At 43.2% G+C, this 12482-nt stretch overlaps 1 protein-coding gene across 1 annotated transcript in view; it reads left to right on the forward strand.

The window, feature by feature from the left end:
• Positions 1 to 12482, forward strand: part of RPH3A (rabphilin 3A homolog (mouse)) — an 83764-nt gene that overhangs the window by 40869 nt on the left and 30413 nt on the right. Inside the window, exons 5-7 of the mRNA XM_006870508.1 lie at positions 765 to 851; positions 3415 to 3580; positions 8671 to 8823. Of these exons, the coding sequence (XP_006870570.1) occupies positions 765 to 851; positions 3415 to 3580; positions 8671 to 8823 (406 nt within the window). The remainder of the gene's footprint in view (positions 1 to 764; positions 852 to 3414; positions 3581 to 8670; positions 8824 to 12482) is intronic.

The following is a 12482-nucleotide window of genomic DNA, read 5'->3' on the forward strand; positions in this document are numbered from 1 at the left end:
CATTTGTTCTGGAAGGGGCATCTTCTTATTCTCTCCCCCTCCCCCTTTTAAGCTGTCTTCTCTTGTCAAATCCAGGGAAGGGATACAGCTGTCCTTGGGTCTGCTGAATTTCCATGAAAGGAGTTCAAGGCAGCAGCTACACTGTTACTTTGCATTTTTTGTTGAGTGCCCCATTTAGCTTTTAGAACTGATTAATGGGGGGATTTTATCTATTCTGGAAAATGCATCCATTGCAGTTAACCAGAGTGTAAGACGTTTGTATCCTATTAAATTTTCCTATTTGTCTTGACTGCCAGGAAACTCCGCCAAAAATATAATGTTTCATCACACAGTCATGGCATTTATTCCTCGGCAATTTGAACTTCTAGTTACAATCTGTGTTACCCCAGATCCATTTTGACAAGAAAGAAGGAATAAGCCAATAAAATCTCCTTAAAATACTATGCCAGCTGTTTCCTGTGTATAGATGCAGACCACTCAGACCCCCAAGGGGACTTGGGAATGATTCAAGTTCTTGTTATTGGAAATTAAGACTCAAATGGGAACTTTATGATTTGATTATTTGGTTGGGTTATTGACTATCAGGAGAGGAGGGAGTCAAACTGGAACTTTGTTCTAACTGGTAGAAGAAAGTGTGAGAAAAAGGTGGATGTTCAAGCCCTTTCCACCCACCAAGAAGGGATGGGGCTCCACTGCCATCCTACTGAGTCTCCATCCCCAACCCCTGGCAGCTCTGAGTGTCCACTGGGCTGTTTTATCCACAGAACGTCTGTACCAAGTGTGGCGTGGAGACCTCCAACAACCGTCTGCATCCTGTATGGCTCTGCAAAATCTGCATCGAGCAGAGAGAGGTGAGTAACCTGCCTCCACTCTCCAGTCTTTGCCCAATTTTCCATTCTATTCCCAGTCTGAATCCAGGAAGCAAGGTGGCAGTTGGGGGCTGGGGGACATGGTCAGGTCTTGTGTCTTAAGAGGCTGGTATGGTCCAAGTCACTAGGTACACTGGTGGAAGTGCTGTGTGCTTAAATGAATTCCTTTTCTCCTCTCCTATTTTGAAAGCGGTCTTGTCCATGTCTTCCTCCCTTCTACCCTTTTCTTCTGGACTCCCATTCTTCTCTCTTCCCCATGTCTACTTAATGGATCTTTCTCTTCCACCATCTTTTCTTTGTCTTTCCCTCAATTCCACTTCTGATCTCCTTTTCATTTTCTTTTTTTCTAGCTTTCTTCATACTCTCTCCTTGGAGCTCTTTTCTCCCTCTCATCCTTACCTCCTTCTCATTCTTATTTCTCATTGTCTTTTACTCATTCCACTTCTTTCTCTGCATTATCTTTTTCTTTTTGTTGTCTGTTTCTGTATCCCATGGGATCCTCCTCTTCCCCATTTGTGTGATTTTTTATTATTCATTTTATCCCAATTAAGTCCTTTCTAAGGTGGGGCAGTGGTCAAAACCCTGGTGGTGCAGTGGTCAAAGCACTCAGCTGCTAACCAAAAGGTCAGCAGTTCGACTCTACCAGCCACTTCGTGGAAGACAGATGTGGCAGTCTGCTTCCATAAAGATTATTCTAGAAAACCCTATGGCAGGAGGGTAGTCTACTTTGTCCTATAGAGTCACTATGAGTCAAAATCTACTGACTCAATGGCCTTGAGTTTTGTTTGTTGTTATTGAAGTCCTTTCTCCTTCCCCCAAATTCTCCTATCATCCCTGTAGGAGCTTCCTACCTCTGAGACTGCTTCCACTGACAGTCACTATCAGACAGAGTCCTGACAGGAAACAGATGACACACTCCCACAGGACAGTCAAGGGTTTAATAAATGTACTATTTGCAAAGGGTTGAGGGGAATCAGCAAGGAACGATGAAGTACCCTGGAGCAGAGGAGCTAGTACACCCCTAGCAGTGAAGGAGTGGAGGAGGGAGCAGTCACTAGATTGGAAAACAGGTGTTGTGTAACAGGCACTATGTTTAGGAAAGGAATGTCATCACTTTGCCTGACCAGAGGGAACTCTTGGGGACAGTCACCCTGACCTCACTTTTCTCCTGCCTTCCAGACTCTTGCTGATGCTTCCCTTGACCACATCCACTGTGGAGATAGAGGTCAAGGGAGCCCAGTAACTATAGTCTGTACTGCTCAGCCACCTGAGGCCCAGAGCAGGGTAGATGAGGACGGAGCCCTGGTTTGAAGGGGAAATAGAGGACGTCTGGCATACTATCCTAGGTGGAACACTAACCCACAAGGCAGGCATGCAAGCCAGTTGTTGTTGTTGTTAAGTGCCATCGAGTCGGTTCTGACCCATAGCGACCCTGTACAGGGTTTCCGAGGGTGTAAATCTTTACGGGAGTAGAAAGCCTCATCTTTCTCCCGCAGAGCGGCTGGGAGTTTCAAACTGCTGACCTTAAGGTTCGCAGCCCGATTCGTAACCACTACGCTACCAGAGAGGTCTTGGCAAAGCCAGGGGTAGTTGACGCTCTTTAGAGAAGCTAGTGTGGTAGGAAGCACATAAGTTGTGGGAGGTGGAGGTCTCGGGGCCTAGTTCTTGCTCTCCCACTCACCGGTTGTTTAACCCTGGACCAGACCTTAACCCTTCTGGCTTCCAACTTTCTCCATCAAGAGAGTGAGCATATTCAGACATTTCTATTGAGTTTTTAAATAAAAAAAAAAAAAAATTATTCTATTTTTCTTGTGGTAAATATATATGTTGCAACAAGAGTGAAAGATGAAGGTAGCAGGAGACACAGGGGAGAGTACAAGATTAAAGTGGATAGAGGTAAATACTGCTAACTGATGGTACATGGAGGGAATTGCAATCATTGTAATGAAACCAAGTGTATGATTTGTTGAATGTGGGACTGATGAGCTGCTCTGTAAACCTTTAGTCCATTCACAATAAAAAAGTTGAACTCATATGCAGGGTCACTATGAGTTGGAATCTACTCCACGCACACCACCACCACCAATATATATATAATTTCCCATCTCAGCATTTTTTACATGTGAAATTCATTAACATTAATTGTGTTCATCAGAGTCCTGATGTGGCACTGCGGGTTAATACACTGGACTGCAAGGTTGGTTTGAACTGAAAGGTTGGCAGTTCAAGCTCACCAGCTGCTCCTCAGAAACCCCTTATAGGGCAGCTATGAATCAGAACCGACTTGACAGCACTTAACAACAACAACAGTAACAACAATTTGTATTCATCATATTGAGCAACCACCACCCTTATCCATTTCCAGAATTGTTTTCTACTGAGTTTTCAGGGTTGTTGTGCAGAATTACATATGAATTGTGAAAGAATTTGTGATGGCGACTGTGTCAGTCTGCTGAGGGCAGGAGCAAAGCTAAAAATTCACACTCACAAAGGTAGGGGCCATAGTGCTTAACTGACACATTTTCATCTCCTACGTCTTCCCCAGGTATGGAAGCGTTCTGGAGCATGGTTCTTCAAGGGTTTTCCCAAGCAGGTCCTTCCTCAACCTATGCCTATAAAGAACACCAAACCCCAGCAACCTATCAGTGAGCCTGCGGCCCCAGAGCAGCCCACCACTGAACCCAAGAATGCTGCCAAGACTCCAGCTCGAGGTAAGACAAAACCACTTCTCTTTCAGACCCAGGACACTTCCTGAAGAATGTCCTAACATCCTGTCTATGTTTCTACCCAGTTGATGCCCAACCAATTTCTTAGTTTGGTCTAGGACTTCTATGTCCCCTTTGTAGCTCATCATGAACCCTTACCAGAAGAAAAATACAGGGACTTCCCCAGAAATGATAGGCTGTCAAAAGATTTTGAACAATGGAGAGGGGAATTAAATTAGTCTGAGACACTACCACTCCCTCCCCCCCCCAAACACACACCAGAGCCTGGGGGCATTTGTGGCTTACCCAGAAGACCTTCTAATATTTGGCCCCTAATATTTCTTCTATCATCCATCAGCAAACTTGAAATTGGCCTAATTAAAAGTGAAAGATGAATAAAAAGGGAATTAGTATAAGGACATTACCACTACTATTATATTATCATTCTTCTGCAAGCATTGTTATTAATTATTAAAATGATGATTAAATGAGAGAGGCAAACAATAATAATAATAGGGCAACTACAGTTAAAACACATTTTAATTGAATGAGACCACAAGGACTGATCAGAAATTAATCGTTTCAATTAACACTAAGCAATAAAATCAGGTCTGCATGATAACTCTGGAGTTTAGTGCAGGCAGTGCTTCAGATATGTAAAGGTTTCAAAAACTCAAGTGTCCAACTGTGTCTTCCATAAAGTTCTCATGGTAGCCAACATGGTGCCTGATACTCAAGAGGCATTTGACAGATGCTTTATTCTTGACAAGGCATAAACACTTTCTATGTTGCTCCAAACAGCCAAATAGTTGCTAAACATCACATCTCTAAGGACTGCTACCCCTAGAGCATCCTTCCCCCTGGGTAAGCATTACTGTGTCTACTTGAGAAGGTTGTATAACAACCTTCAAGAGCATGGACCTTCTGAAGACATGAGGACCTGAGTTTGTGCGCTAGTTCTGTCACACACTAGCTGTGTGAGTTACTAGCTCTCTGAGACTCCATTTACTTATCTATAGTATGGGTGTGAGAACTCATTGGGTTATTTGGAGAACTGAATGAGATATTGAATGTAAAATGCCTTGTAGAATGGAGCTCTTATAAACATAGCTATATGTAATGTTAATCACTTATACACAAACATGCACAAACAAAAATGGTATGAATTAGCTTATCAGATAAAGTCTAGACAAAGCAAATAACTGTGAAATTATGGTTTATTTAATATCTATCCCACTCAGTACTGCATTTGTTGTTGCTAAGTGTCATTGAGTCAGTTCCGACTCATAATGTTTCCAAGGCTTTAAATATTCAAAGGAGCAGAAAGCCTCATCTTTCTCCCATGGTGTGGCTGGTGGACTCAAACTGTGGACCATAAGTTGTAGTCTGCAATCCGGTGCTTATTGTATGGAACCACCATGCTGCATAGTATACACCTCAGCACTGCATAGTGTACCTAAAAAGAATCATTGGTAATAACATTCAGTGTTATTCATTGGTAATAACATTCAGTGAGTGTGTGGGGAGTCATTCTATAAACTTTTGGTAGGACTATAATCATCTCAACCTTTTTGGAAAGTAACAAGGCAGAATTCATTAAAATGTAAAAAATATATACCATTTGATCCAGGAATCCCTCTCTGGGAATATGCTGACATCAATAAAAGTGCCAGTGCAAAAAATGTGTAGAAGTGCATTTATTGCATCATTTATGGTAGCAAAAACACCAAAATAACCTAAACGCCCATTACTAGAGAAGTCATTGATCAGAATGTGATATACTGACACCAAGATATAGTAAGCATCTTTTAAAATGGAAATGATGTAAAGGAATGCTTATATTATAGACTCAAAATTACATTAGTGATATGCTCCGTCGATATTCTTTTAACATTTTCTGAGCCACCTAATAAGTTCCAGGCCCTATTCTATGTCTTAGAAATACAGTGATGAGAAGAACAGTCTCTCCATGCAGTTAAAGTTCTAGTGCTGAAACGAATGTTCAGTAATCAACAAATACAAGCATAATAGATTGTTAGGTATGCGACATACTGAGAAGAAAAATCAGGAGCAGGGAAAGGAGTTGATAGTGACAGGCAGCTTTATTTTGGATACAATGACCAGAACAGGCCCATCTGGGGAGATGACATCTGGAGAAACACCTTACTGAAGTGATGATGTTGTTGTGAAGTACTGTCAAGTCGGTTCCAACTCATAGCAACCCTATATAGGGTTTTCAAGGAGCAGCTGGTGGGTTTGAACTTCCAACTTTGTGATTAGCAGTCCAGTGCTTATCCTACAGCACCACACCGAGAGTCCAACAGAATATTTTGGAATACCAAGTGCAAGTTTGAGGTTGAGCACATTTGGTAAGTCCTGGGGAAAATCAAATTGGACAACCAAAGCACATTGTAGCACAAAATCAAGGATCCTATTTTGTTCCTTTTCAAGTCTGTCTATATTCCTATATGTCTGTATTTGCAAAATAAATCATATGAAACTGTGCATGGGAGCTACATCAGAGGGTCAGTTGAGAGGGTAAATTTTAACTTTAAAAACAAAGCAACACAGGTCTTGAGAGTGGCAGATGGGCTCCTTTGTGGGCTTCATGAGTTGCCAAACACCAGAAAACCAGTTGGTTGGTGGTTATGCACAGTGACCCTGTATAGGGTTTCCAAAGTTGTACATCTTTACAGGAACAGAAATTGCATCTTTCTCCCACAGAGCATCTGGTAGATTCAAACTGCTAGCCCTGTGGTTAACAGCCCAACTTGTAAACCACGATGCTGCCAGGTTGTAGTGGTTGTGTGCCGTGGAGTCAGAACCGACTCATAGCAACCCTGTACAGGGTTTCCAAGGCTGTAAATCTTTACAGGAGCAGAAAGCCTCATCTTTCTCCCACAGAACAGCTGGTAGTTTCAAACTGCGACCTTAAGGTTTGCAGCCCGATTTGTAACCACTATGGTACCAGAGCTCCTTAAGAGACCCTTCAAAAAACCAGTCCTCCTTAACATGTTTTTTCCTCTCTCTAGCTGACACTGGAGACAGGAGGGGCCCCACCGATGGACTCTGCTGGCTCTGTCTTCTATTCCAGGACAGGAGTCATTTGACAACATTCCTTCCTTCCTTTTTTTTTTTTCTCATTAAACTTTGTTTTAATGGGTCTCAAAATTCTGTGACAAATTTTTGGCCAAGTTGTTTCCATTTAAAAAGCACTTATTTTAAAAACTAATAACTTAAAACTGCCACACACAAAAAAGAAACAAATGGTCCACATAACATTCCTTTCCTTCTGAAGGTTTTACGAGGCATTGTTATCATTAACCAGTCTTTTACTATTAAACTTAAATGGCCAATTGAGACAGTTCTGAGACCGTTCTTCCACCGCTGATTCAGACTGGAGTGGCAGGTGTTAAAGGTAATATTCATTTAGCCTTCTGAGTTTTCTGAGCAGACTTGGTGACTTTGCCAGCTCCAGCAGCCTATTTGTCCACTGCCTTGATGACACCCACAGCAACAGTCTGTCTCATGTCACAAACAGCAAAACGACCCAAAGGAGGGTAGTCTGAGAAGCTTTCAACACACATAGGCTTCCTGGGACCCATGTCAACAATGGCAGTATCACCAGACTTCAAGAATTTGGGGCCATCTTGCTAGCTTCTTACCACACGGGTGATCAATCTTCTCCTTGAGCTCAGTAAACTTGCAAGCAATGTGAGCTGTGGACAATCCAGCACAGGTGCATACCCAGCACTGATTTAGCCTGGATGGTTCAGGATGATCACCTGTGCAGTGAAACCAGCTGCTTCCATTGGTGGATCATTTTTGCTGTCACCAGCCACATTGCCACGGCGAACATCTTTGACAGAGACGTTCTTTACATTGAAGCCTACATTGTCCCCAGGCAGAGCTTCACTCAAAGCCTCATGGTGCATTTCAACAGATTTTACTTAAGTGGTAGCATTGACAGGAGCAAAGGTGACCACCATGCCTGGATTGAGAACACCAGTCTCCACTCTGCCCACAGGGACAGTGCCAATACCACCAATTTTGCAGACATCCTGGAGAGGCAGACACAGGGGCTCGTCAGTTGGACAAGTTGGTGGCAGGATGCAATCCAGAGCTTCAAGCAGTGTGGTTCCAGTAGCATTGCCATCCTTATGGGTGACTTTCCTTCCCTTGAACCAAGGCATGTTAGCACTTGGCTCCAGCATATTGTCACCATTCCAACCAGAAATTGGCACAAATGTTACTTTGTCAGGGTTGTAGCCAATTTTCTTAATGTAGGTGCTGACTTCCTTAATGACTTCCTCATATCTCTTCTGGCTGTAGGGTGGCTCAGTGGAATCCATTTTATTAACACCAACAATTAGCTGTTTCACACCCAGTGTATAAGCCAGAAGGGCATGCTCACGGCTCTGCCCATTCTTAGAGATGTTGTTGTTGTTATGTGCCGTGGAGTCGGTTCCGACTCATAGTGACCCTGTACAGGGTTTCCGAGGCTGTAAATCTTTATGGGAGCAGAAAGCCTCTTCTTTCTCCCATGGACCAGCTGGTAGTTTTGAACTGCTGACCTTGTGGCCCACAGCCCAATTCATAACCACTACGCTACCAGAGCCAGCTTCAAATTCTCCAACACCAGCAGCAACAATCAGGACAGCACAGTCAGCCTGTGAGGTTCCTGTAATCACGTTTTTGATAAAGTCTCTGTGTCCTGGGGCATCAATGATGGTCACATAGTACTTGCTTGTCTCAAATGTCATCAATGGTGATGCCTCGCTCACATTTAGCTTTCAGTTTATCCAAGACCCAGTCATACTTGAAGGAGCCCTTCCCCATCTCAGCAGCTTCCTTCTCAAATTTTTCGATGGTTCTTTTGTCGATTCCTCCACATTTGTAGATCAGGTGACCAATAGTGGTTGACTTGCCAGAGTTGACGTGCCCAATAACGACAATGTAGATATGGGTCTTTTCCTTTCCCATTTTGGTTTAGATTTTGTGATGGTTTTCACCAACACCTGTATTCTGGTGGCAAACCTGTTGCGAAAAAGCCTTCCTTCCTTTTTTATTCATTCAATTCATGCTTCTTCTTCCAGGTCCTGACCTGGGCTCTGCTCCTGGCCGGGGAGGTTATGGACCTCCAGTACGCAGGGCCTCTGAGGCACGAATGAGCTCAGCTGGCCGTGATTCAGAGAGCTGGGACCACAGGCATGGTGGTGCAGCTGGAGACTCCTGCAGGAGCCCAGTAGGTGAGAGACGATGGAGGAAAATCAGAAGGAATAAGGATGGTGGGGTTTTTATCATTTTTTCATTCATTGTTTATTGAGAACCTCCTACGCAGCATGTTCTAGTCTAGATGCGGATTCTGGTCGATGGCAGAAGAGAAACAGGATTCAGAAATAATTCTGACTCCACACATCCATAACTTTGCAAGAAAGACACTTGATGTTCTTGCCCTCCTTCCCAGATGCCAGCTGAGGGAAAATACCCTTTGACTATGAGCAAAACAAGGACAAGTCACTCTCAGATCCAACTAAGTTCTCTCTTCCCTTGGCAAATGGCCTCTACTGTCTGAGACAGTGTGGCTAGGTTGGCACTTGTGGGTGCTTTCACCTGGTGCCCAGCTCCTCCTAGTGGATTTCTTTGGCAAGAGTGCCCACTGGTGGGAGCCCTTGGTTTTTGGCCTTTGAAAGAAACATCTACTAGATGGGGAACTTTATATTTCATAACACCTATATCAGACCTCAAAGCAAAGCAACTTCATTTCCTTTGTAGAGTAGGGGTGAGTTTGGGGTGGTCTAAGTCAGGTGCACTGAATACTTACATCCCGTGTTGACTTCTTGTTCCTGATTTGTGGGGTTACATGTCTTAGACCCTCAGTTCTTTTTCTCCTTAGTGAGAAGCCTTGGGCACATACCTTATGCTTAATCTGCTGTACAGACCCTCTCATTTGCCTAAGGTGGTGATGGACAGGGAAAGATGAGTTTTCCAGATCTGTGGCATCATAGAATACTGCTTATATGTGCTATATGCCAGGCACTGTTCCAAGATCTTAATAGACATTGACTCATTTAATCCTAGCTACAACTCTTAAGCCCATGTATGAAACTTTCATTGTTCCCATTTTATAGATGATGAAACTGAGGCACAAAAAGGTGAAAGCCCTTGCCCAAGGCCACATAGCCAATAATTGGCTAAAGGGGGAGCAAATCTCACATCTGTCCAACTCCACTCCCTGTGCTCTTTGCCTCTGTATTCTTTTGCTGATTGAAGAAAAAGACAGTCACACAAACAACATGTATAAAAGACGTTTTTGGATCTCTTGCCCATCCAGAGTTATATAATGTCCCCCCTCATTCTCAGAGCTCCCAAACATCCACTTTTTCCATCCTGGCCCAAGTTAATTGTGTCTTTTCTGAGTTCCCAGAGCACTGACAGAAAGGACAGCCTGAATCTCTCTTCCTAGTCTAGTATCAGGGACATGGCTCGCTCCATTAATTCATTATGTCTCCAAATAGTTATTGAGTGCCTTACATAATTTTAGCTCTTTCTCCTCATTTCCCAGCCTCTAATAAATTTTCTGGTTGATTGTAGGCTCTTAAAAGCTCATAGATTTGAATTCATCATTAATAACAATGATAGTAGCTCATTCAGCTACTATCAGCACCTACTTTGCACCAGGCACTGTGATTAAACCCTTTCGTGTATTATTTCATGTAACCCTCACTCATTGGGGGTGTGTACTCTCACCGTCTTATTCAGTGGCTCTGTGGAATGCGAGCCACAAGGTCGGTGCTCCTCTGAAGAAAGATGAAGCTTTCTGCTCCCACAAAAATGTACACCCTCAGAAACCCCATAAAGGATTGCTATGAGTTTGAAACTACTTAGTGGTACTTCACAACAACATAACTGTCCTCATTTAATAGATAAGGCATGTTGTGTACTGTCAAGGCAATTTCTACTCATAGCAACCCTATAGGAGAGAGTGTTTCCTAAGCTGTCATCTTTGTGCGAATAGCTCACCGTGCTTTTTTTCCCATGAGCTACTGGGTGGGTTTGAAACACAGGCCTTCTGATTAGCAGCCAGTACAACCACCACACCACCAGGCCTCATAGCCCATTGCTGCTGAGTTGATTTCCAACTCATAGCGACCCTGTAAAATGCAATAGAATTATACCGTGGGGTTCTAAGCTGTCAACCAAAGAAGCAGATGGCCAGGTATTTTCTGTCCATCAAGACACTGGATAGGTTCGAACCACTGACCTTTTAGTTAGCAGCCAAGCACTTAACAATTGTGCCACCAAGGCACCTTAGAGGAGGAATTAGTTATTGTTAAGTGTCACTGAGTCAATTCCTACACATATCAACCCTGTATAGGGTTTCGGAGGAGCAACTGGTAGGTAGATTTGAGCCACTGACCTTTCAGCTAGCAGTCAAGTCCTTACCCTTCAGCACCACACCAGGACTCCAGAGGAGGCATTTGTTGTTGTTGTTAAGTGTCTTCAAGTTGGAGGTATAGATAAGTTAAAAACAGAACAAAACCTTACCCAATGTCAGACAACGGAAGTAATAGCAGGGTTGATATTTGAACTTAAGACAGTCCATATACAAAGTCTGCACCCAGCAGGTCTGCTGTAATTCCCGCATGAGGGGCTCAGTGCAGCTTAAAACATAAAACAAAACAAAAACCCCACTACTTTTGAGTCAATTCCCCTTATAACGACCCCGCATAGGGTTTCTGAGCTGTAAATCTTTATGCCAGCAGATAGTCTCATCTTTCTCTCACAGAGCTACTAGTGGGTTTGAACTATCAACTTTCTAGTTAGTAATGCAACACCTAATCCAGAGCATCAATAGGACCCCATTTTCAATGCAGTGTTGTTGTTTTTGTTGTTATTAGATGCTGTTGAGTTGGTACTGACTCATAGCAACCTTATGCACAACAGAATGAAACGCTGCCCGATCCTGTACCAACCTCACAAGTGTTGCTACACTTGAACCCATTGCTGCTGCCACTGTGCCAATCCACTTCATTGGGGGGTCGTGGGGTTGTCTTTCTCTTTTTTGCTGACCTTCCATTTTACCAAGCATGATGTCCTTCTCCAGGGACTGGTCCCTCCTGATAACATGTCTGAAGTATGAGAGACGAGTCTGGTCATCCCGTATTCTAAGGAGCATTATGGATGTACTTCTTCCAACACAGATTTGTTAGTTCTTTTGACAATCCATGTTACCTTTTTTTTTTAAGCTTTCATTGTGAATTGAGTGAAAGTTTACAGGGCAGATCATCAGTTTTACATTCAACAAATCATATACTTTGTTTCATTACAATATTATAAGCATATATAACAGTTTATACCACCAAAGGGCACATTCTGCAAGTCTGCCTCTTAGCTGTCAACTCTCAGTCCCTCTCTTTCCATGAATCTAGAGTCCTCAGCTGCTCCCCCTCTCCACGTCCCCATTTCTGCCTCCATCTCTGATGTCTCTGCTTCTCTGGATAAGGTTCCGCATTCTGCTTGTGCTCTTCTCCCTTGATGGTCCTAGAGTCCCCTGTTTCTGGACTGTAAGATTAACCACTCCCCTGTTTTTGTTACAAAACTTCTACCTTTACAATTGTGACAGTCACCATTAATCATAATAACAATTACTCACTATTGAATCCTAAGAATCTTATCCCTATCTCTTTTCACCAGACTTGTCTAGACAAGATACAAACAATTTAGTGGGGATTCTATCTTCCCCCACAATCCATGGCACTTTTAATATTCTCCTCCAACACCATAACTCTAATGCATCAATTCTTCTACAATCTTCTTTATTCATTGTCCACAGTGCAGTGTAGTGCAGCCAATTCCTCTGAGCTTAATCCTGGATTCCTGTGAAATGCAGAAATCCCTACAGAGC

Source organism: Chrysochloris asiatica, unplaced genomic scaffold (genome assembly GCF_000296735.1).
Source record: "Chrysochloris asiatica unplaced genomic scaffold, ChrAsi1.0 scaffold00142, whole genome shotgun sequence".
NCBI lineage: Eukaryota > Metazoa > Chordata > Mammalia > Afrosoricida > Chrysochloridae > Chrysochloris > Chrysochloris asiatica.